The 22,850-nt window shown below is 50.6% G+C and overlaps 1 protein-coding gene across 1 annotated transcript in view; it reads right to left on the bottom strand.

The window, feature by feature from the left end:
* Positions 1-21,201, bottom strand: part of Coro7 (coronin 7) — a 51,505-nt gene extending 30,304 nt beyond the window's left edge. Inside the window, exons 1-7 of the mRNA XM_042698090.1 lie at positions 20,847-21,201; positions 18,165-18,261; positions 16,967-17,041; positions 12,892-12,962; positions 12,267-12,450; positions 11,435-11,511; positions 5,345-5,395 (exon numbers count right to left, since the gene is read on the bottom strand). Coding sequence (XP_042554024.1) covers positions 5,345-5,395; positions 11,435-11,511; positions 12,267-12,450; positions 12,892-12,962; positions 16,967-17,041; positions 18,165-18,261; positions 20,847-20,906 — 615 coding nt within the window. The 5' untranslated portion in view covers positions 20,907-21,201. The remainder of the gene's footprint in view (positions 1-5,344; positions 5,396-11,434; positions 11,512-12,266; positions 12,451-12,891; positions 12,963-16,966; positions 17,042-18,164; positions 18,262-20,846) is intronic.
* Between the last annotated feature and the right edge of the window lie 1,649 nt (positions 21,202-22,850).

Raw genomic sequence — 22,850 nt, 5'->3', positions numbered from 1 at the left:
TGGCTCTCTGTGGTGCTGGAGCTGCCAGTGGGAAGACTTAAGGCCCCCAAAAAGGAAAGGGAAGTTCACATCCCAGGCGGTGGCCCTGTCCCTCTAGGCCCTGGCAGGGGGGAAGTGGAGGGAGCCAGAGGAAATGCTAACAGCTCCCTTCCAGTCACCCTGGCCCCTGGAGCCTGAGACAAGGACCCTGTTACCAAAAATAGCTTACCCCAACCATGGCCAGCCTCCTCCGAACTTCCCACGATCTCCTTGGGAATCAATGAGGGAGGGAAGCAGCCTCCAGAAGCTGGCCCAGGGCCCCCTCCCCAGCACACAGAGGCGGCCCTTAGCGTGGGAGACCGCTGGAAACGCTCCACTGTGTCCTTCAAGGGGCTTTTCTCATTGCTCCCTTCTCATTCCGCCACAGTGGCCCGGGAAATCAGGACTAGCGCCTGAGAACCAGGGCCCCACTCCCCTCTCTCCCCACATAATGGGCTGTCCGGTCAGGACAAGGGTCAGGGCATTGGCCAGCCCTACCCTTCACACTCCAGAGAGGGTCGGAAGGACCACAAGGGCTCAGGGTACAAATACTCTGTGTAAGTGGCAAGCCAGATGCCGTCCAACCGGTCTGCACTTCATTCATTCATTCATTCCATTCAGTAAACATGTGAGGCTTCCACAGGGCAGGAGTTGACAGAGGGGCTGGATGATTCTCAGATTATGAAGAACAAGCTCATTCATTTGTTTTCACTGTGGGTATTCAGCTCACACAATGCTGGGCACTATAGCCCCAAGTCCATGCAATATGTACATGAGGAGACCCACTGAACTAACTAGCCACAGCGCTGTAGTTATGGTTACTTGAAGTGCCACAGAGGAGCAAAGTCAGACTGCATGGGGGAAAAGCCAGCCCTGCCCCCATTACCACATCCCAAGACAAGTTATACAGCAGTTCTGTGCCTCAGTTTCCTTATCTGTAAAAACACCGCCACAGGACCTCTTCTGGATGACTGCCACACAGAATAGGTGTTAACGCTTAAGTGTTTAGCAACATGCCTGATGCATATCAATTGTGTATGGCTCTGTTGTTACTGAGACAGGGACTCACTAGCCGATGTCACACTTGCCATCCTTCTACCCAATTACTGGGATTACAGGCATGTGCAACTACATTTGCTAAGGTGCTTTTTAAAAACTTTTTTTTTTGTGTGTGTGTGTGGGGGTCCGGTCGTGGGGCCTGAACTCTGGGCCTGGGAGCTGTCCCTCAGCTCTTCAGCTCAAGGCTAGCGCTCTAGCGCTTGAGCCACAGTGCCACTTCTGGCTTTTTTCTTATGTGGTGCTGAGGAATCGAACCCAGGGCCTCAGGCATGCAAGGCAAGCACTCTACCACTGAGCCACCTTCCCAGGGGCTGTCATTCCAGACTCTGTCATTATAAGACTATATTGCGGGGCAATATAGTAAGGGAGACAGCAGGCCCAGCCTGCAAGATGTGGGGCAGCTGTTTTCCTCCAGAGTCACAGCCTGGGGGGGAACACACCTTGGCTTACATTGTCATATGGTGGAGCAGACAGAAGTGTCTTTTCCTGCCACAGCTCTAGGCTACGTGAACTTCCAGTCCTGGTGGGCTGGGCCTATTATCAGCCCCACCAGCACAAGGCAGCCTAGGGCTCATGGGGCAGGAGATCTGCAGTCGCAGAGAGCAAGTGGCAGAAGTCAGGAGAGCCCAGGACCACCATTATTAACCCAGGTGCCCTCAGGTTTCCCGTGAACAGCCCCAGGCTGCTTCACACTGTGGGGAGCACCTGGTGTCTGGGTGGAGTGGGGTCTGGCGAGCCCCTGGAGCCTGGGAGAGTACCAGGGAAGACACTCCAACTGTGAGCACAACCAGCTCTCTGCCCAGAGCCTCAGGAAGGCCTACTCTAGAGCTCCTACCTTCGCCCTCCCTCACTCTGGCCCCGCATCACGGGAGCTGTGCTCAGTTTCCAAACTGAAGGCTCTTCACTGGCCTCGGTGATCCCTAGGGAGGATGATCCCTTCTTTCAAGTCTCCCAGTTCTCAAACTTCTGTGCTCTGGGAAGGCATTCTGCTGACTGCTGGCTCCTCTACTACAAGAGGTACAAGGGAAGATATTGGAGCCACGCTGGGTGATTCTACCCAGAGGCAGGGTGGGTGCAAGCCAGTCCTGCTGGGAATGGCCTTTGTCTCCACAGATGACAGAACGTCCTGCTCTTGAAATCCCAAGAGGGCTTTGCTGCCCCTCAGTCCCCTGACCACACCTGGTCTAGGGAAGAGAAGAGAAGGGTTGTGGCAAGGCTGCTGAACACCAGCCCTGCTTGGGGGGGATGGGGGGGGGGGAGAGGTACATACTCCGCATTCCAGCTGCTACACAGCCAAATCCCTTCTCCATTGCCATGGTAACACTTCCTGTGTGGGGTGTGGCTGCTCTTGGGGCAGCACTGGGCTCCTTCTAGGGTGAGGGGAACTTCTTTAGGAGAAAGACTTCTCACTATCCATCCCATCTCATCCAGCTCAATACTGAGTTGCTCGGCCCGGGCCAGGCCCTGCCACAGGGTGGAGAGGATGGAGTTCACAGCACTGGCTCCTCTACCCAAGAGAGAGATGAAAGGGTTGGTCCCAGGTCCCTCCTGTCCCTGACTGAGGCCTCCCAGCCCTGCTCCCATTATCACTCCGCTGCCTGGGATAGCCATGGCTCAGGGCCTCACCCACCTCCACTTTGAGCTCTTTCTAGGTGAAGGGGCAGCAGAGTGGGCCTAGGGGGACACACACAGCCCAGCCCTGCAATTCTAGCTTGTGGGCTTCAGTGTCCTAGCCTGGACTACAGAAAGAACCAAGAGCCGACTTCCTAGAAGGTTGATTAGGGACATACATTCTAAGTGTGGGGACAAAACTAATAGCTATAAATGTCATTGAAAAACAAAATCAGAAGCAGAGCAGGATGGTGCTTGTCAGTATCCCGGCGACTGAGGAGGCTGACACAGGAGATGGCTTGAGCCTAGGATCTTAAGGTTTGCCTGGGCAACACGGCAAGACTCCATCTCAAAAATAAATAAAAATAGAGTGTGAATAGGAGGTGACACCTAAGGTCCCTTCCTTCAGGCTCTGGTGGCCAAAGGCAGGGCTCAGATGATAGGGGGAGGAAAGGGTCCCCCCTCCATGTGTAGCTTCCAGGCTCTGGGGACAGGGAGGCTCAGGTGAGAAGAGACCCAGAGAAGATGGCACCGCCTTCCTCCCTAGCCACTAGGTAAGAAGCGGGACCTCAGAGAGGGCACTCTTGAGGCCTCTCCCCAAGCCGGCCCCTCAGCTCACACTACCCTGGCCGCCAGCAGCGGTTTTCCTAATAGAAGCCAGGTGTGGGCCAGATGCCCTGGGCGGAAGTGGGGGGCAGGGCTGGCGGAGGGCAGCATTCCAGGCCACTGCAGCCCCCGCTGCTCAGCTCAGCACAGTTCAGCGGCAGGGCCAAGCACTGGCACCGTCCCAGCAGCTGGGGGAGCCGCCCACGCTCTTCCCAGGTCTCCTGCCCAAGCCCCCCTCCAGGGGCTCCTCCAGACCCAGACCCGAGCTGCGCCTGCACTCTTCAAGAATGGGGAGCCCCCTGGCCGGCAGCCATTCCTGCTCCACCTCATCCTCAATAGCCGCCCACCCCTGTGAGAACAGGATGAAGGAGGAGGAAGGCTGGGAGGACCCCACCAAGGAGGGGGGAGGAGGAATATACTCAGGGAGCTGGCCCCATCTGAGGCCCAGTGAGCATGAATGCAGGTGCCCACGAAATGCCCAGACACTTAAGCAGGGAGGGCAGTGACTTAAAGGTCAAAGAAAGCTACCAAGTGAAATGTTAAACCGCCTGCCTGGCTCAATTTACCTGCCAGATATTCTCAGTTCAACTGGAATGAGTGCAATTGACCACATTGTCTTGGCCAGCACACCAGTAAGGTGTAAGGTGTGCTGTTCCATCCACGTGGAGAATTCTGAGGGCAAAATGAGGGGCAGCCCCACCCCTAGACTGCTATATTTGGGCTAGATCAGTTTACGTGTGTGTGTGTGTGTGTGTGTGTGTGTGTGTGTGTGTGTGTGTGTGTGTGTGTGTGTGTGTGTGTGTGTGTGTGTGTGTGTGTGTGTGTGTGTGTGTGTGTGTGTGTGTGTGTGTGTGTAACTTGAGCTGAGAGTTTCAAGCTCAAACCTGGCTTTTCCACTCAAGTCTGGTACTCTGCCACTTGAATCACACCTCCATTCCTGGCTTTTTGCTGCTAATTGGAGATAAGTCTCTCAGATACTGATGCACAAGCTGGCTTCAAACTTCTTAGATCTCAGCTTGCTGAATAGCCAGGATTACAGGCATGAGCTACTAGAGCCTGGCTCTTAGATAACTTTACTCTTGACCCCTGATAGTGAATCAGTCCTGGAAATGGGAAGAGGGATGGGCCTGCATCTCTGTTGGGGAGCTCCTCCTTAAGAGTTGGCAACAGAATCCTACACTTCACCTCCCTGGGGAAAGAAACATCAGTTTCTAGAAAGTTCTTTTGAGAAATATAAATCCACTCATCACTTTTACTGATTAAAACTCTCTATTGGTGTCCCACAGCACAAGAATAGGACCTTCACATGCCCTGTTTCCCCTGTGCCTCTTTGGCAACAAGCTGGGGCCATCTATGTGTGTCTCCTGTTGAAATTCAGACCTCAGCTCCAAGGCCAGTTGCTCAGTGAAGCCATAAACCCTCCCAGCAATCACAGGGCAGGGCCATGTGTCTGGCTTATTAGCTGCTGCCTACATGGCCTCTGTTGGAAGAAAGACTGACTCCCCAGTGGCTCTGCGCCTGCTGCAGGATCCTAGGTCTGAGCTTTCTTGCTCGAACCTATGGCTGCAAGCACTCTGTGCACCTGGTACACAGGCTCAACCACCCACAGCCCCTGGTTCCGGTGCAGCTGGCAGGCCTGCCCACCCCAGGATGCACTGTAAGACCTTAGGGGCACGGAGGACAGAGCCGGAGTCTCTGCTTCTCTGTAGCTGGTCTCTGCTGATTATGCCAGGCAGGGAGAGTGGGGTCTCAGAGGAGGGGAGGAAGCTGGAATCTCATATTACGTTTTTTGAAGCCAGAGGATGCCTCTATCAACAAGCCCGTGGGCTGCTTGGCTGCACCGCACCCTGTGATCAAAGCTATGCCCTCCCAGGATCCAGAACTCACGCCCCCAGACAAATCTTCCAACAGGCACAGCACCAAAAGCAGCAGCCCGCCTCCCTGAGGCCATGCCGGGAGCCCGAGTCTGCCCCTCCCTGCCTGTGCTGGAACCACAGGGTCCTCACTTTGCACACTGCCTTCCACCGACCCTACCTCCTACACAACTTACCTGAGAGGCCTTGTCACTTGTTCTGGGGTCAAAGATCCGCAGCTGCTTGTCCTGAAAAGGCACAGAAGGAAACAGTGTAGATGTTTAGAGCCAGAGGGTCCCTAGGAACCAGCCTGTCTCCCTGACCCCAGGTTCTGCTTGTCCCATACCCCGGTATGCAAGGGGTCACCACATACCAGGGACCCTTCCTCAACCAACTTCCTCCTTACACCAAGGCATGTCTCCTTCCTATGTAGTTACCCAGAAGACTGCACTGAGAGACAAAAGTCTACCTCCTTGTGCACACATAATGCGCTAAACACATCACACACGCCTGCTCCTCATCTTTCCAACAGCCTTATGAAGCAATACTATCAACATAACTCCTCCTTGGTAGGTGCTGGTGGCTCAGGCCTATAATCCTAGCTACTCAGGAGGCTTAAGATCTGAAGCTCATGGTTTGAAGCCAGCCCAGGGAGGAAAGTCTATGAGACTGTTATCTCCACTAAACTATCAAATTAGCTAGAAATGGAACTGTAGCTCAAGTGGCTAGCTTTGAGCAAAAGAAGTTCAAGGTCAGTGCCCAGGACTGAGTTCAAGCCCAAGACCAGCACCAAAAAACAAACAAAAAACCCAAAACAAACAATTGAACAAACAAACCCATATTGCTCCCCCTCCCCGCCCCCGCCCCAATACACAGAGAAATAGAGGCTACTGGCTACATCCTGTCTGTCCAGCCCTGAGCTTGGCCCAGCCTGGCTCATGTAATGTCATTTCTGCACTTCCAGAACTTTTAACTAGAAAGCCTCGCTTCTCAACCATCCTCCTAGCAGTAACAGTGACTGACCATATTACCCCCGGGCCAGGATGGAAACAGATATGGGGATAGTGGGGTGAGAAACTGTATTGAAATAAAATGTTTATACCTGAGCTGGGAAGGTAGCTCAGTGGTAGAGTGCTTGCCTTGCATGCATGAGGCCCTGGGTTCGATTCCTCAGCACCACATAAGCAAAAAGAAAAAAGCCGGAAGTGGTGCTGTGGCTCAAGTGGTAGAGCGCTAGCCTTGAGCTGAAGAGCTGAGGGACAGCGCCCAGGCCCAGAGTTGAGGCCCCATGACCGAGCCCAAAAGAAACAAAACAAAACAAAATGTCTATACCTATATATAGGTCTTTTTTTTTTTCTTTTTACCAGTCCTGGGGCTTGAACTCTGGGCCTGGGCACTGTCCCTGAACTTCTTTTGCTTAAGGCTAGCACTCTACCACTTGAGCCACAGTGACACTTCTGGCTTTTTCTGTGTATGTGGCACTAAGGAATCGAATCCAGGAATTCATGCATACTAGGCAAGCACTCTACCACCAAACTACATTCCCAGCCCTGTAAGTCTTTATAGTTATGGAATAATGTATATGCTGTATACACAATATATGTGCAAAAAGAACCGGGCAGAGCCAGATACCAGTTGCTTACAGCTGTAATCCTAGCTACTCATGAGGCTGAGATCTGAGGACGTTTCAAAACCAGCTTCGGTAGAGAAATCTGAGAGACTTTTATCTCCAGTTACCCAGCAAAAAGCCAGAAGTGGGGATATGGCTCAAGTGGTAGAGCTCCAGCCTTGAGCAAAAAAAAAAAAAAAAAGGAAGAACGTGAGGATCTGAGTTGAAGCCCTAGTATAGAGCAAAAAAAAAAAAAAAGAACTGGGGCAGAAGCATTACACCTGGGGGAGCAGCGTCTAGGGAAAAAAGAAGACAACCTGGGCACAGACAGGGCAGGGCCCAGTCTGTGTCCACTATTTATAGGCTTGGCCATAATTGGTGGCAATAAATTGTTACATACAAAAAGGAAGTTTCAGAATAACACGGCATGGTGTGAATCTACTGTGGTCAAAATAAACAAAAATCTCTATTTATGTGACCATGTTCCTGTACATTTTGGGAGTTTGCTGAGCAAGGAGAAAGCTACTAACCAGCACAGGCCAAGGTGTAAATGCTGGGTACGAAGGTGGGGAGTGTGGCTGACTAGTTATTTCTTTTTATATCTTAGCATGAGCATCACAGATTCTATTTTCATGTTTTTGAACATAACAATTGGACTCTGAATTAAAAACATTACTGTTGCCAGGTGCTGGTGGCTCACACCTATAATTCTAGGCAGCTTAGGAGGTTGAGTTCTGAGGACTGCAATTCAAAACCAGCCTGGGCACGGGAAATCCATGAGACTCATATCCCTAATAGACTACCAAAAAAGTAGTGGAGATGTGGCTCAAGTGGTAGAGCACCAATCTTGAAGAGAAAAGTTCAGGCCCTGAGTTCAAGCTCCAGGATGGGCACATACACACACAAAAACCCAAACAACAACAACAACAAAAAGCCAACAGGGTCTGGGAATGTGACTTAGTGGTAGAGTGCTGCATGCACGAGGCCCTGGGCTGCATTCCTCAGTACCACCTAAACAGAAAAAGCTAGAAGTGGTGCTGTGGCTCAAGTGGTAGAGTACTAGCTTTGAGCAAAAAAGAAGCTCAGGGACAGTGCTTAGGCCCTGAGTTCAAGCCCCAGAACTGGCAAAAATAAAACAAAACAAAAAAGAAAACCACCAACAAAAAAAAACATTACTGTTTATATCAGCACCAGAAATTCTTAGTCATAAATCACACAAAATATGTATCAACAAATATGAGAGAAACTACAGAATTCTGATAAAAAGAAATCAAAGAAAGCCTGCTATCAGTGGCTCACACCTGTAATCCTAGCTACTCAGGAGGCTGAGATCTGAGTACTGCAGTTTGAAGCCAGCCAAGGCTGGAGAAGTGCAAGAAACTCTTTTTCCAATTAAACACAAAAAGCCAGAAGTAGAGCTATAGTTCAAGTGCTAGAGTGCCAGACTTAAGAAAAAGAGCTTAGGGAGAGTGCTCAGGCCCTGAGTTCAAGCCCCAGTACTGGCACGCACGCACGCATGCACGCACGCACGCACGCACGCACGCACGCACGCGTGCATGCATGCACACACACACACAAATCGAAGATCTAAATAAATAGGCAAATATTCCAATTTCGGACATAAAGACTTAAAGTTGCTGAGATAACAGTTCTGCTAATTTGTTCTATGGCTACCATATGATCCTAATCAAAATTAACTTGTCAATACTGACAATCTGACTCTAAAGCTTAGATGCTGTAATCACAGCATTTGGGAGGCCAAGGTAGGAGGATCAGAAGTTCTAGGCCAGCCTGGGATATACAGTAAGACCTTTGGGGGAGAAAGGAACAAATAACACAGAATACTTAACACATAATTGAAGAAGCACAAAACCAGAGGACTAATACAATCTAATTTTACAAAACAAGCTACAGTAATCCAGGCAGTGGTGGTATTGGCAAAAATAAAAATAAGGAAATAAAGAAATAAAAATTAAGCTATAACAAAAGCAAGAAATCCAAGTGAGAATGAGAAGCCTTGATTTAAGCCCTGTACTGACACAAAAAAAAAAAAGAAAGAAAAGAAAAAAAAGAAAAAAGGAGAATCATGTATTAGTTGATTCATTTAGCATAATGAAACGCTAAGTTTTCAAATCCAGCTGTGTTATAGCTTATATCAGGATGTCCTTCCTTTTTTTTTTTTTTTTGATGGGGTGGAGGGGTAGGTTGTGGGGCCTGAACTCTGGGCCTAGGTGCTGTCCCTCAGCTCTTCAGCTCAAGGCAGGTGCTCTACCACTTAAGTCACAGTGCCACTTCTGGCTTTTTCTGTTTATGTGGTACGAAGGAATGCAACTCAGGGCCTCATGCATGCAAGGCAAGCAGGCTACCACTGAGCCACCTTCCCAGCCCCTGTCCTTCCCTTTAAAGCCTGTGTTGTATTCTATTGTGTGTATATGCCATGTTTTGTTGGTTTATCCACTCTTCCACCAGTTAGATGCTTTGGTTCCATCTCTTGGCAAATTTGGGAACATAACTCAGTTTTTGGCACCTAGTAAGCTCCATGAAGGTAGCTGAGCCATTGAGGGCAGTAGTTTAATATAGACGCAAACCAGGATTCAGAGTGAACACTGAAGTTGTTCTGGGTCAGGTAAAGGAGTGGAATTGAGCTGCAGCTACCCTGTCTTCCCTGGACTCACTAGACAGGACCTAGGACTAAGAACTGTCCCAGTCATCCACAAGGCCGGCACGCCCTCTAGTGGACATCTTCCTCTACTCTCTGGCCCTGGGGAAGTCCCTTCTTAAGGCAAAGTGCAAGGAAGGAGCTGAAGAGGCTGGGGTGGCCCTGGGAACAGAGTTGCTCCACACCACCAGAAGCAGGAAGGGAGTAGAAACCAGCCACAGGGAGGTCTCCCAACCAAGAGGGAGAGGCAGGTGACAGGCTCTGATGGGAAGGCATCTGTCCCACACCAACCCCAATCAGCCTGCCCTGAGCATAGGGAGTCACCGTGTATGAACCAGTGCATAGCCCAGCTCCGCCGGGCCAATGACCAAGGGGCTCTGCTCAGATGCCGATGGCAAACCATGAACATCACATCTCCACCTGTAACCACAGGGGACACTTCCAGCTCCCCAACACCATACTGTGTGCTGGCAGCTGAACCGAGGATATTTTTCAGCTAAGGAAGGTAGCAGTAGATGCAGGACTCAGGCATCTGCTGGTCTCAGTGTGTTTGACAGGTCTGACTTGCTAATGCTGCTGCATACCCACAGGGAGAATATTTGAGTCCAGGAAACAGGAGCAGGGGGTCACTCCACAGCATTGCTCCCACCATTCCTCATTCCTGCAGCTTGAGGTTTTGAGCTTAGAAATGTTTCCTTCTGGGGCTGGGAAGGTGGCTCAGTGGTAGAGTGCTTGCCTTGCATGCCTGAGGCCCTGGGTTCGATTCCCCAGCACCACATAAGCAAAAAGAAAAAAGCTGGAAGTGGCGCTGTGGCTCAAGTGGTAGAGCGCTAGCCTTGAGCTGAAGAGCTGAGGGACAGTGCCCAGGCCCAGAGTTCAGGCCCCACGACTGGACCAAAAAAAAAAAAAAAAGAAATGTTTCCTTCCAGGGAAATAGCATAATCCCCCCTCCCGCTACCCCCCCCCCCCCCCCCCCCGGGTCCTATACTTCTCCCTCTGCCACCTGAATCTCTCCCACTGCCCATCTTGGCTATATTCTGTCCACATGGCCGGCAAAAGAGAGCTCACTTAGGTCATCACTGGTTGCTCTGGCATTTAGTACTTGACTGCTCATCCGCTGCCATTATGGCAACAGGTGCAATGCTCATTCCCCTCATGTGAGAGGCCTCAGCACCTGTCTCTCCAGGTGTGAATCTAAGTGGCTGGAAGACATCTATACCAGCGGCTTCCTCCAGTCAGTGTGATTTTCCTGCCCTCCCTGCCCCCCAAGTCAACTCCTTCTTGGACTCTGCTCCGGAGCCCCTGGCAGAGACGAAACCTTCCCAGAATCTGACCAGCTCTAGACTGCATGTCCCTTTCAGAGGCAGGTCACAGGTCAAAACCACTCCCCGCCCCCCCCCCCCCCCCCCCCCCCCCGGTCAGTCATGGGGCTTGAACTCTGGGCTTGGGCGCTATCCTTCAGCTCTTCAGCTCAAGGTGAGCGATCTACTGCTTGAGCCACAGCACCACTACTGGTTTTCTAGTGGTTTGTTGGAGATAAGAGTCTACGGACTTTCTTGCCCGGGCTGGCTTTGAATGGTGATCCTCAGATCGCAGCCTCCTGAGTAGCTAGGATTACAGGTGTGAGCCACCGGCACCCGGTAAAACCACCCTCTTATCTGTACTCTCTTGATGTGAGTTGGCTGCTCTACCAGCACAAAGCTGGCCCAGTGCTTGGGTACAGACACTGCTGAACACCAGCCTCATAGGGAGGAAGACTGTTCAGACAAACCAAACAGACATTGGATGAGGCTGGCTGAAAGTGGAAGGGAGCTGAATGGCACAGACCAGGGACTAGCAGGAGGCTTTCCTCAAGCTCCTTCTAAGAGGGTTCCAGGTAAAGGACAGGGCTCAAAAATGGCCTTCCTAACCTCGGTGCTATTTGGCCCCACAAATGCTGCTGAACTTGCAAAGGAGTCAAGGATTAAACAGCATAAGCTGTCCACACACAAACGCCACAAGTGCTTACTGCCTCCTTACCTTGCAAGTCGTGCCCACAAGGGCTCCATCTCGGCTCCAGACAGCACTCTGCACCAGGTCTCCATGGCTCACCAGCTCTGCAGAGAAACAACCACAGTCAAGGAATTGGGTGGAGATGTCTGGCCCAAAGCAAAGATAGCAGCAAGGGTCCCTTTCAGCTGAGACAGGGAAGGGCCAGAAACTCGTTCCAGATCTGCTACGCCTACACCCAAGGGTTTCTTCCTTCACCTCTATTCTCATCAGGCCATGTGTTTCCACTCGATGCTCCAAGGATCTCTGCTTCCTGGTTTGGACCTTGGTTGCCTTAGGATCAATTCCACCTGGGCATGCTAAACAAGTGCTCTACCAACTGAGCTCCCATCCCTGTTCCTGACCCCTATTTTTTTTTTTTTTTAATTGTAAAGATACTATACAGAGGGTTACAGTTACATGAGTGAGGTAATGAGTACACTTCCTCTTGAACATTGTTACCCCCTCCATTGTTTTCCCCTCTACCATCTCCTCCCTCCCTACCTTCCCCGAGGTTCTTTTTTTTTTTTTTTTTTTTTATTTTGATTAAGCTGACACCTATTTTTTAATTCAAGTTACTAACACCAATAAGGAGAAGAAGGGCTGGGAAGGTGGCCCAGTGGTACAGTGTTTGCCTTGCATGGAGGAGGCCCTGGGTTCTATTCCTCAGCACCACATAAGCAGGAAAAGCCAGAAGTAGTGCTGTGGCTCAAGTGGTAGAGCACTAGCCTTGAGCTAAAGAGCTGAGGGACAGCGCCCAGGCCCAGAGTTCAGGCCCCACAACCGACCCCCCAAAAAGGAGAAGGGCTGCACAATGTAGTACCTGCTAGAGGCTGCTGCTTGGTTGCATCCCACACCTTCACAGCTCGGCCTGCTGTGCTCACCAGAACACCATCCACAGCAGGGTGGAATTGCAGTACTTCCACTGGTAGATCCTCAGGACCCAACACCACCCCAGGCACTGAGGGCAAGTCCTGGCCAGGGCCTGGCAGCCGCCAGAGCTTCACCTATGGGCAAGATGCAGTTTATGGCAGGGCTGGGGGCCTCACCCAGGGTTTCCCCACCCCGTAAGATCCTATGTTGGAACAAGGCAGATCGCCACTAGGATCGCCTGTCAGTACACCCCACCGCCTCAGCAATTTGGGCTAAGTAGCTGTATACTCTGTGTCTTGGGACAGTGGGAGGGCCCCCAGCACAGGGATCCAGGTTACATTTGGAGGCTGGTGGGGAAGGCATGTAAGTGGGGTCAGGGGTTCTGCTGTCCCCTCTAACCTCCCTTATTACCCCTGCCCGCCTCCCTTGGGCAATCAGAAACATAAGGGAAAGTCAAACCACAGCTTGGCAGATACTTGCGGGCCCCCAGGAGAAGGGACAGGAGCCTGGGGACTCAGAAGGCTTCAGGTTAGGGTGGATAGGACATGGCAGCTACTCAAACTGGCCCCACTCACCGTCCTATCAGCCGAGCCAGTGGCCAGAAGGAAGTCATCAAAGGGAGAGAAGTCCAAGTCAGTGACTAGGTCTGTGGGAAAAGAATGGTTAGATCCACTGAATATATATTCTAGTCCCAACCCAATGGTTCCTCTCCAGGGGGAACAAAGACCAGGACTTTGGAGGTGATATCTAATGCCCTGACAGAAGCAGTTGAAGGTTTCCATGGCCAGGTCCCCTAGATGGTAGGGGACAAATGACCTTCACATCCTCTACACACACTGGGAAGTGTCTCCAAGAACCCCAGCATCAGGTGGGCAGAAGCTCCTTGAGCTTGCTCAGCCACAGCTGCCAGCACATACCTCCTAAGTAACGTACCCAGCTGGGCCTACAACTGTGGAAGGCCCCCAGGAATTCCCCCCCAAAATCCTTTTTTTTTGTTTGTTTGTCGTGGGGCTTGAACTCTACGCCTGGGCGCTGTCCCTCAGCTCTTCAGCTCAAGGTGAGTGCTCTACCACTTGAGCCACAGCACCATTTCCGGTTTTCTAGTGGTTTATTGGAGATAAGAGTCTTACGGACTTTCCTGCCCAGGCTGGCTTTGAACTATGATCCTCAGATCTCAGCCTCCTGAGTTGCTAGGATACAAGCATGAGCCACTGGCGCCCAGCCCAAAATCCTTCTTTTGATGTGAGCAACTGGAGCTGATTTCAGTGCTTTGGTGGGAGAGGAGGATGTGGAGCATAGAGTGAGCCACAGTGAGAGGGAAAATGGGGTTAGTGGAATAGGATGGAGATGCAAGATGGAGGGTGGGCAGAGAGAGGAGGAGTATGGGCAGGACTTCAGCTCACCCAAGTGAGCAGCAGCCCAGCCATCGTCTGTTATCCTCTCTGCCTGCATCCCAGGTTACTTTCTTCTTGGCCAGAGGAGACAGGGGAAGGGGAGTAGACATCAACAAGGCACTTCTGCAATGGCTCCTTCCTGAAATCCCAGCTGGGCCTGCCAATGGCACTGGTAGCCTGGCATTTCCGAAAGGAATGGGATGCAGTAATGGGGTTGAGTGACATGAATGTACCTGTGCTAAGTACTTCTGTGCATAGATTCCTCAACCCCTACCAATAGCACATCAGGTAGCATCACCCCGATGGGAAGGTAAGAACACTGAAACTCAGAGAGGAGAAGTAACTTGTTCAGAAGCACACAGCTTAGAAGAGGTGGGCTATGGATCAGGTCCATGCAGTTTTAGAAATTGTACTTAGCAATTTGATTCTATACTGCCTTTTCCAGAAGCAGGAGAGGACCACGAGCCACTCAATGGCCTGCACACCAGACTACTCCAGGTGTCTGGCTCTGCAATGCTGGCTGCTAGGCTGAAGGAAGGGAGTACTAATAGATAGGCTGTAGCCTTAGCCCCGTTTGTCCCAGTTTTTCTTGCCATGGGCACCTATGCCTCCAGGGAAAGTTCTGCAGAAACTGAGCTCAGCTACCTCTAAAAGGGCTTCCTGGCAGAGCTCCTACAGAGAGGGAGAGAGGGTCTGAAGAGTTGCCACACCAACGGCACAAACTGCACAGTGCAGCTTCTCTTTAGAGTATACTGGCAATGGGGTGCTCACCTTTCAAGTATCACCAACATGGGGTGGCTCCTCTATGGGTAGAAACTATCAAAAGGCAAATTATGCACTGGTGACTCATGTTTATAATCCTAGCTACTCAAGAGACTGAGACGTGAGGATCAAGGTTCAGAGCCAGCCTGGGAAGACAAATTGGAGAAATTCTGATCTCCAATGAACCAACAAAAAAACTGGAACTAGAGTTTTGGCTCAAGGGGTAGAGTAACATCCATGAGCAAAAAGGCTGAGTGAGAGTCTGAAGCTCCAACTTCAAGTTCCAGTATACACAAGCATACACAGACACACATATGCACACAGCAGAGGCACAGTGCAAAAGAAGCTCAGGGACAGCACTCAGCCCAGAGTTCAAGCCTGAGGACAACTCTCCCCGCCTCCCCCCGCCCCCCAAGAAAAAAATTGGAGTCCTGGCTTCTTCCAATTCTGGTTCTACTCACATAGCTGTATGAATACTGGAAAGTTCTAATTTCCTCAAACCTCAGTTTTCTTAGCTAAAAAATGGATTACCTTAAAAACTACTTCAAAAAGTTTTTAGCTGGGCTCTGGTGGCTCACACCTGTGCTGAGATCTGAGGATCACTGTTCAAAGCCGGCTAGGGCAGGAAAGTCTGTGAGATTCTTATCTCCAATTAACCATAAGAAAACTGGAAGTGGCACTGTGGCTGGCTCAAGTGGCAGAGTGCTCACCTTGAGCTGAAGCGTGCAGGGACAGCACCCAGGCACCGAGTTCAAGTCCCACGACCAACCAAAAAAAAAAAAGTTTTTAAATGAGAAAACTGTCAAGCGACTGCATGATACAACAGAGATGAAGACAATATTATGCTGAGTGAAAGAAGGCAGATTTGAAAGAATGTCTTGTATGGTTCCATTCAGGTACAATGTCCAGAAAAGGCCAATCTGCAGAGCAGAAGCTAGTAAATTCTTCCTGCTAAGGGTCAGGCAGTACCCAGTTCAGTTCACACCCAGTCTCTGTCAAAACTACTCAACTCTGGGGGCGGGGGGAGCGGTGGAGGGCAAAGCTCAATGGTAAGCCATGTGCTTACTTAGCATGCCTGAGGCCCTGGGCTCCATCCTTACAATGGAAAAAAAAACAAGAAAAATAAATAAATAACCTTTTCAACTCTGTCCTTTTGAGAAACAGGACAGGCTATACACCAGTGAGTGGAAGGACTCTGTTCCAATAGAAGTATTTACAAGTCAGGTGCTAGTGACTCACAACCTATAATTCTAGCTGTTCAAGAGGCTAAGGTCTGACAATCAAGGTTAGGAGCCAGCCCCAGCAGATAAATCGTAGAGATTTTCTTTTTTTTTTTTTTTGTCGGTTGTGGGCCCTGAACTCTGGGTTTGGGCACTGTCCCTGAGCTCTTCAGCTCAAGGCTAGTGCTCTACCACTTGAGCCACAGTGCCACTTCTGGCTTTTTCTGTTTATGTGGTGCTGAGGAATCGAACCCAGGGCCTCATGCATGCAAGGCAAGCACTCTACCACTGAGCCACCTTCCCAGCCCCCTTAATTCTTTTTTTTTTTTTTTTTAATATATATATGTGTGCTGTTCCTCAAGCTTGAACCTCACAGCTTAGGCAATGTCCCTTAGGTTTTTTGCTAAGGATAGCTCTCTACTGCTTGAGCCATAGCTTCACTTTTGGCTTTTTGGTGGTTAATTGGAGATAAGAGTCTCATGGACTTTCCTGCCCAGGCTTGCTTTGAACTGGATCCTCAGATCTCAGCTTCCTGAGTAGGCAGGATGACAGGCATGAGCCATAGGCACTTGGCAACAATTCTTTTTATAAGTTTAGATCAGAAACTGAGATTGTAAAATTTAACATATAGAACACTCTAGAGAAATCTTGGTCATCTTTTTCAACCACCACCATCAAGACTCTACCCACAGTTCTACTCCATGGCCTCCCATAGAGTGACCAGGTACACAAGCCAGAGCCTGGGCCCATAGCTGCTGGGGTGCGAGCTACAGAAGGGAGATGATATCTGCCAGGTGCTGCTGCCATTCTATGACAAACACTTTCCTCAATTCAGGCAGGCTTCCAGAGAAAAAGCCAGGCATTTCTAGAAGCAACTACAGCAGACAAAAGCACTTTGTAAGGACCCATCTCCAACCTTGCCAGCCAATACGGCCACCTCCTTGAAGGGTCCTGCACAGCCTGGCTGAGGAGGGTGCCTGGTGGCACTCCAGGAGAGGACACAGGGCTAAGAGCTATACAAGATGAGTCTTCAGTAGTGACAGAAGCCAGTGCCAGCCTCAAGCCCACGGTTGGTGCTGCTCATCCCCTCCTCCTGATTGATGACCTGGAGCATTGGCTTCCCTTCTTTCTGCCCAGGCCCAAATTCTAAATCAGGTTGAACCTATTGAGACTGAGAACCTTGTAGGAACACTCAGTGTGGATGATAACACCAAGTATGTATGATTCCCTGTCCCCAGAAAAGCTGGAGGAGTCTGAATCAAGCATTTACTCACCTGAATGGCAGCCCAGGTAGGCCACGTGTCTCTTGTCCTCTCCATGGCCATCCAGAGGTACAATACCCAACACACCTATGAAACAAATTCAGAGGCTTTGACTTTGGGTCTAATGGGGACCAGTTAACTCCTAGATCAGAGCCTCCAGAGAGGGTCATACCCAAAACTCAGCCTGGTAGTCTACAGGTAGACTCCTAGTCTCAGTCTACCAGTAGAACAGACACAGCAAATAGCCCAGGGCCGGGTTCTTCCCCAAATAAGATGTATATCTGTGTGGGGGATGAGAGGCTGATGGAGGGAGAAATTTTCTTTCTGACCACTGACAGTTCTCCCACCTTTACCAGAGAAAGAAGCCAACCCCCCAAGGCAGCAGAGTGGGACTGAGAGGTTGGGTTGATACCATGTGTCAATTTTTGGATATTGCTTTACCAGAAGCTCCTGGCTTCTCAAACAATTGATTGAAGTCTATATTATAGTAAGCAGCCAATGGGTTTCCCAAGATGGGCTCACATTATGTAGCTCAGACTGGCCCAGAAATCAAGATCTCCCTGCTTTGGCCTACCACGGGCTGGGATTACAGATATACATCATCCTGCCCAGCTTCTTGATATCCCCCCCCCCTGCCCCCCCCCCCCCGCCCCCGGTCTCTGAGCTTCTTTTGCTCAAAGCTAGTGCCCTACTACTTGAGTCCTTGCTCTACTTCTGGCGTTTTTGGTAGTTTTAGTTCAAAGCCAGTACAGGCAGAAAAGGCCACAAGCCTCTTTTTCAAATTAAAAAAAATTATTGATATTATAAAGGTGATGTACAGAGGGGTTACAGTTACATTAGGCTCTTATCTCCAATTAACTACTGTAAATCCAAAAGTGGAGGTGTGATTTAAGTTGTAGAATGCTAGCCTTGAATGAAAAAGTTAAAAGATAGAGCCCAGGCCCTAAGCCTCAGTATTCATATTCACACGTGTGTGTGTGTGCGCGCGCTCACGCGCTTGCGCGCACGCGTGCACAATCAAGCAATCAATCTGATTACATTAACCATTTTGTATTGATAGAAGCCCTACTTGGTGCTCCCCTCTGAACTCTCCCAGCCCACTACCATCACTGCTCCAGCTCTCCAGCTGGTTTGAGCCTGTTCTTCCTCCTCATCCTATCTATAATGATAATGTCTGAACCTATTCCCCCATGACCATCACCACCCCTACCTGGACGGTCAGAATTGAAGGCAATCAAGCTACAGCTTGATTTGATATGGCTGCCACATGTGGGGGTTGTCCCTGCACGAATGTCACTGATCCAGGCCTAGAAAAGAACAAGAAATACAAGGTGAGGGCTGGGTCTCTCTGCTCATGCCTAAAGCAGTGACCATAATCCAGTGAATTCTTTTTTTTTTTTTTTTTTTGTCGGTTGTGGAGCCTGAACTCTGGGCCAAGGCACTGTTGCTCAGCTCAAGGCTAGTGCTGTACCACTTGAGTCATAGCCACTTCTGGCTTTTTCTGCTTATGTGGTGCTGAAGAATTGAACCCAGGGCCTCCTGCATGCAAGGCAAGCACTCTACCACTGAGCCACCTTCCCAGCCCAGTGAATTCTATCTTAAAGCTGCACCACAATAGATTCATTCCTCTGGCTCAAACCCTGTTCGGGCTCACACAGTCCCTTAGAAAAAAAATGTTCTTGAAATAACCTAAGGGGGTGATTTTGCTTAGCAAGTCAGTTCCTTAATAAGGGGGAGGAGGCTGTCAGAAGGAAGTGTGTGGGTAGGAGACTTGTTTCTGTTAAGATGGAGGGAGGGAGGCAGAGGAAGTCAGAGTGAGTTACTAAAAGAGAAGATGGGCTCAGCTTCCCCAGCCCTCTGCTGAGGACCCCCTCAGATCCCTTTCCAAACACTGGGAGAAAAAACACCCTTACTCAGAAGGGGAAAACCAAGGCCCAGAATCCTTAGAACATGTACTTCCACTAAGTTCCCTAGGTAAGTGAATGCCTTGTTCCCACAAAGAGACGTTTAACATTCCCAACATGTGGGGCTCCACGGTAACACTTTCTCTAAAACTAAGATGAACAAAGTCCTTATTATTTCCTACTTTGACAGCACTTTCCCTGTCCCCTCCCTCCATTACAGCATCACCATCTAAATTTCCCATTTGTGTCTACTGGCCACTGATAGAACACGAATACCTTGTATTATTTTTCCCTCCTGAATCGTGTTTATTGTATAGTGACAAAACCATATCTTTGAAAAGCAGAATAGATCACTTGCTCTCCTGACTCCCAGATATAAATTCTTTTTACCTCGCCATGCAGTTTCGGGTTCCATGGTCCTATAGTCTACCTGGCTGGCTGGAGGCCCATCTAGGAGCAAGCACCAAGTCCCTCATGTAGTACTTACTGCACTCAGAGCAACAGTTTTGTTGTAAATCTAAATACTGAACAAGTGCCATTTGCACTTAGAATAAAACCCAATTTCTTCCTGTGGTCCCCAGGCTCCTGCAGGACTGCTGGGCTCTCATTGGTCACCAATCTCGCCACCCAACTTGTTCCATTTTCCACTCCTCCACCAGGCTCTTTCTCACTCTCAACCTTCTGGCTTCAACTAATCTGCCTCTTCCTCCAAGCCTTCTCCACCACCCTTCTAAGGTTAACCCCTACCTTGCTGTCTCCAACCCAGCCTCTCATATGCTCTTCAATGCACTGATGAAAATTTGCAATGTCCTTAAACCAGTTCTCTCTGTGTGCTGGCTGTCTCCTTCATGATATCTAAGTGCCACAGGGGAAGGAAAATGCTATCACATTTACCACTGTGGCCGCAGAAGCTGGGTAATGCACATAGTAGGGCAGAGAAAATACTGGTAAAAGAAAAAAAAAATTGAAATGGAAGTCAAGCCCAGTGCCAGTGGCTCATGCCTGTAATCCTTGTTATTCAGGGAGGGAGCTGAGATCTGAGGGTAGCAGTTGGATGAAGAATCCTGCTGAGACACCGGCAATTACCAACCCAAAAGCAGGAAGTAGAGCTGTGGCTCAAGTGGTAGAACGCCAGCCTTGAGCAAAAAAGGTCAAGGAGAGAGACGAGAGAGAGAGAGAGAGAGAGAGAGAGAGAGAGAGATGCCACGACTTGCTCTGGCTCACTAATGGGATCACCAGAGGTCAATTCCTAGTCCCAATTAGCTGAGGACACTCCCAGGCCTTCCAGATAACACCGTGGAGACAGACTAGGGCTAAGCATTCTTTCATCCGGCTGGCGGCGCTTCTGGGAATGGAACCCCTCAGCACGGGGCTCAGCTTCTCTGGGCTCCACTAGCTCTGGCTTCCCCCAAGCCACACCCAGCCGCCGCTGGAAGCATCACTGAGAGAGTCGGAGAAGAGCTTGCGCCAGCAGCGACAGGAGGAAGCGCTGGCGGAAACCCGAGGGAGGGGAGGGCCGCCCGGGCGAGGGGCGCCAGGGAAAACAGGGGGCACGTCTGCCACCGCTGGGCCCAGGACGGAGTGGATCCTGGATGGCACCGCACGGAGGACGAGGCACGCGGGGGGCAGCCGCCGCCGCGCCCCAGCCCCGGCTCCTCAGCGAGGCCGACCGGAAGCAGGAAAGTCAGGCAGCCCCGCGGGCCTCAGGCCTGGCCCGGGCCGGGAGGGAGGCGCAGTCTCCGGGGTCCGGGGGCGACACGGACGGGCGAGACCACCGAGCGGCCCAGAGCGCGTCACCACAGCTCCGGACTTTGCTCTCTTCGGCAGCGACAGCCCAGCCAGGGCGCTGCGCCGGGGCCTGAAGGAGGCGCCCCGGGGAGGGTGGGAAGGCTGTGGGGGACTCGGCGGCACCGGGTATCCACTGCCGGGCGGGGCGGACCGCGCGGGGCCGGGGGCGAAGGCACAGGGCCCGCGCGGGCTAGGCTCACCTCCCGGCGTGGCGGCCGGGCCTCCGTGTGCCGGAATTTGGACACCTTGAAGCGGTTCATGGCAGTAGAGACCTGCGGCGGCGCAGCCTGGAAGACGAGGGGCGTCGGCTCTCAGGTGCACGCCGAAAGCCGCGCTACTCCCGCTGCCTGCCGAGCCCCACCCGCGGCCCGCCGCTCGACGCCACGCCCCAACGCGCCGCTATCCAATCGAAACCGCCTACGGTCCGCCTGGCTACGCCCCACCGCTTCTTTCACGCGCTGGCCCCGCCTCTTGGCCAATCACCACATGGCAATCCCATGAAGCCACGCCCACACACCTAAAAACGCTACGGGGCGGGTGAGAGGTCGTGTACATCTCGGCTTTGCGCCCCACCACCGACGTTCCGGCGTGCTTGGCGGATCGTGCTCCGTGGTTGTGATTGCTTCTTCTGAGTTTGTTCCCAAGACTTTTTTTTTTTTTTTTCCAGTGGGCTGATTGCGCTCTCCCACAATAGTTACTTTAAGTAGATTGGAGGGAGCAGGTGGTTTAGGCCTGTAATCCTTGCTACTATGGAGGCTGACATCTGAGGTTGTTGGTTGGAAGCCAGCCTGGGTAGACTGATCCATGAAACTCTGATTTCCAATTAACCAGCAAGAAGCTGGAAGTGAAGGTGTGGCTCAAATGGTCGAGCTCCAGTTTGGGGCAGAAAAGTCAATCGAGAGTGCCTAAGCCACGAATTCAAGGAACCTGACTCTTGAAGGTCCACCCTGAGAAAAGAGCTTGTCAACTGGGCTCTGGATTTTTTAATTCAGATTTGGATGATTCCTACAAGAGGGAGGAATCTTGCCACAGGAAGAAGACATTGGGGATATGACACCTGGGCCAGATAGAGATGCCACAAATGGCTTTTACCAAGTCAACTGCATTTGTATCATGAGGCAACCCTAGCTTACAGTGCCAACGTTCCACACAAGAGACCACTTCCCCTTGCTGGGAAGCCAAGCTCAAGTCACAATAGGTTCTACATAAGGGTCATCTATCTTGCCTTGCTTTGTGCCTAATATTTTCATGTCCTAGGAATACAGTAAATGTTACACTTCATCCATGTTTAATAACTGGATCATGTCGTGTTTCAAGCCCAAATCCTCAGATCAGCAACCCAAGTAAACAGGGAGGTTTACAAGCTTGAGCCAACCTGAATCTTATTGATGAAAGCTATGCGTGTATATCTAGATTAACACCTGCTTGCAGAAAACATTTGTGAACAATGCTCTAGGTATGCCCTTAGGGGAAGAGCATTGATAATCCTACACCCATTCACAAGGTCTCAGGATCCCTTCCTAAGACCTGGGAAGATGATAGTGTGAAAAATTCAAACTCTTTGCAAATGAGCAGGGAGATCTACTTTTCTAGCCTCATCTCCAGTTACACACTCTACTTTTAGGGCAAACTTTCACATCTTCAGATGTCGCTTTTGAAGTCCTTACATTACTTGGAATACTGTGGCCCTACTCAAAACACTTTTCATCAAAGTGGAATTCGAACAATGTCCTCTTCACACCCCAAACCTTGCACACCCAGTTTTAGAAGCAGAATGACTGCTTACCCTTGCAACTGTTTATATCTTTGAAAGCATTCAAAACGGTACTCGTTAAAGAAGTTGTCTTTTCTCTCCGTTGAGATTTGCTCCTCTAGATAAGTTCTGCTGTAACATTCATCCTGGTATTCCCAATATTCTGAACGTATTTAACAGAAGTAGGTGACTGACATAGTATGTGTTCACAAACCTGACGTTCATTTTTGTGCTTGTCGGCTCTCATCTAAACTAGCAAACTCGATAGAGCTTTGGAAAAGGCTTACGAGCTTAGGTGATAGCTAAGCGCCACCACTCCTGCTAGACGAGGAAAGCAGCGGGAGAACTGCTGGCAAACTGACCGACGCAACAAGCTGCAACTTTTAAGGGTCAAAGAAGGCAGCCGCGCACTGCCTGCTGGGATCTGCGAGACCAGTGTCGCATTGCCTAT

The sequence above is a fragment of the Dipodomys spectabilis genome, unplaced genomic scaffold (genome assembly GCF_019054845.1).
Source record: "Dipodomys spectabilis isolate Male_0828 unplaced genomic scaffold, ASM1905484v1 ptg000231l, whole genome shotgun sequence".
Lineage (NCBI taxonomy): Eukaryota > Metazoa > Chordata > Mammalia > Rodentia > Heteromyidae > Dipodomys > Dipodomys spectabilis.
The sequence above is the reverse complement of the archived record's forward strand: the minus strand, read 5'-3'. Positions and strand labels throughout refer to the sequence as shown.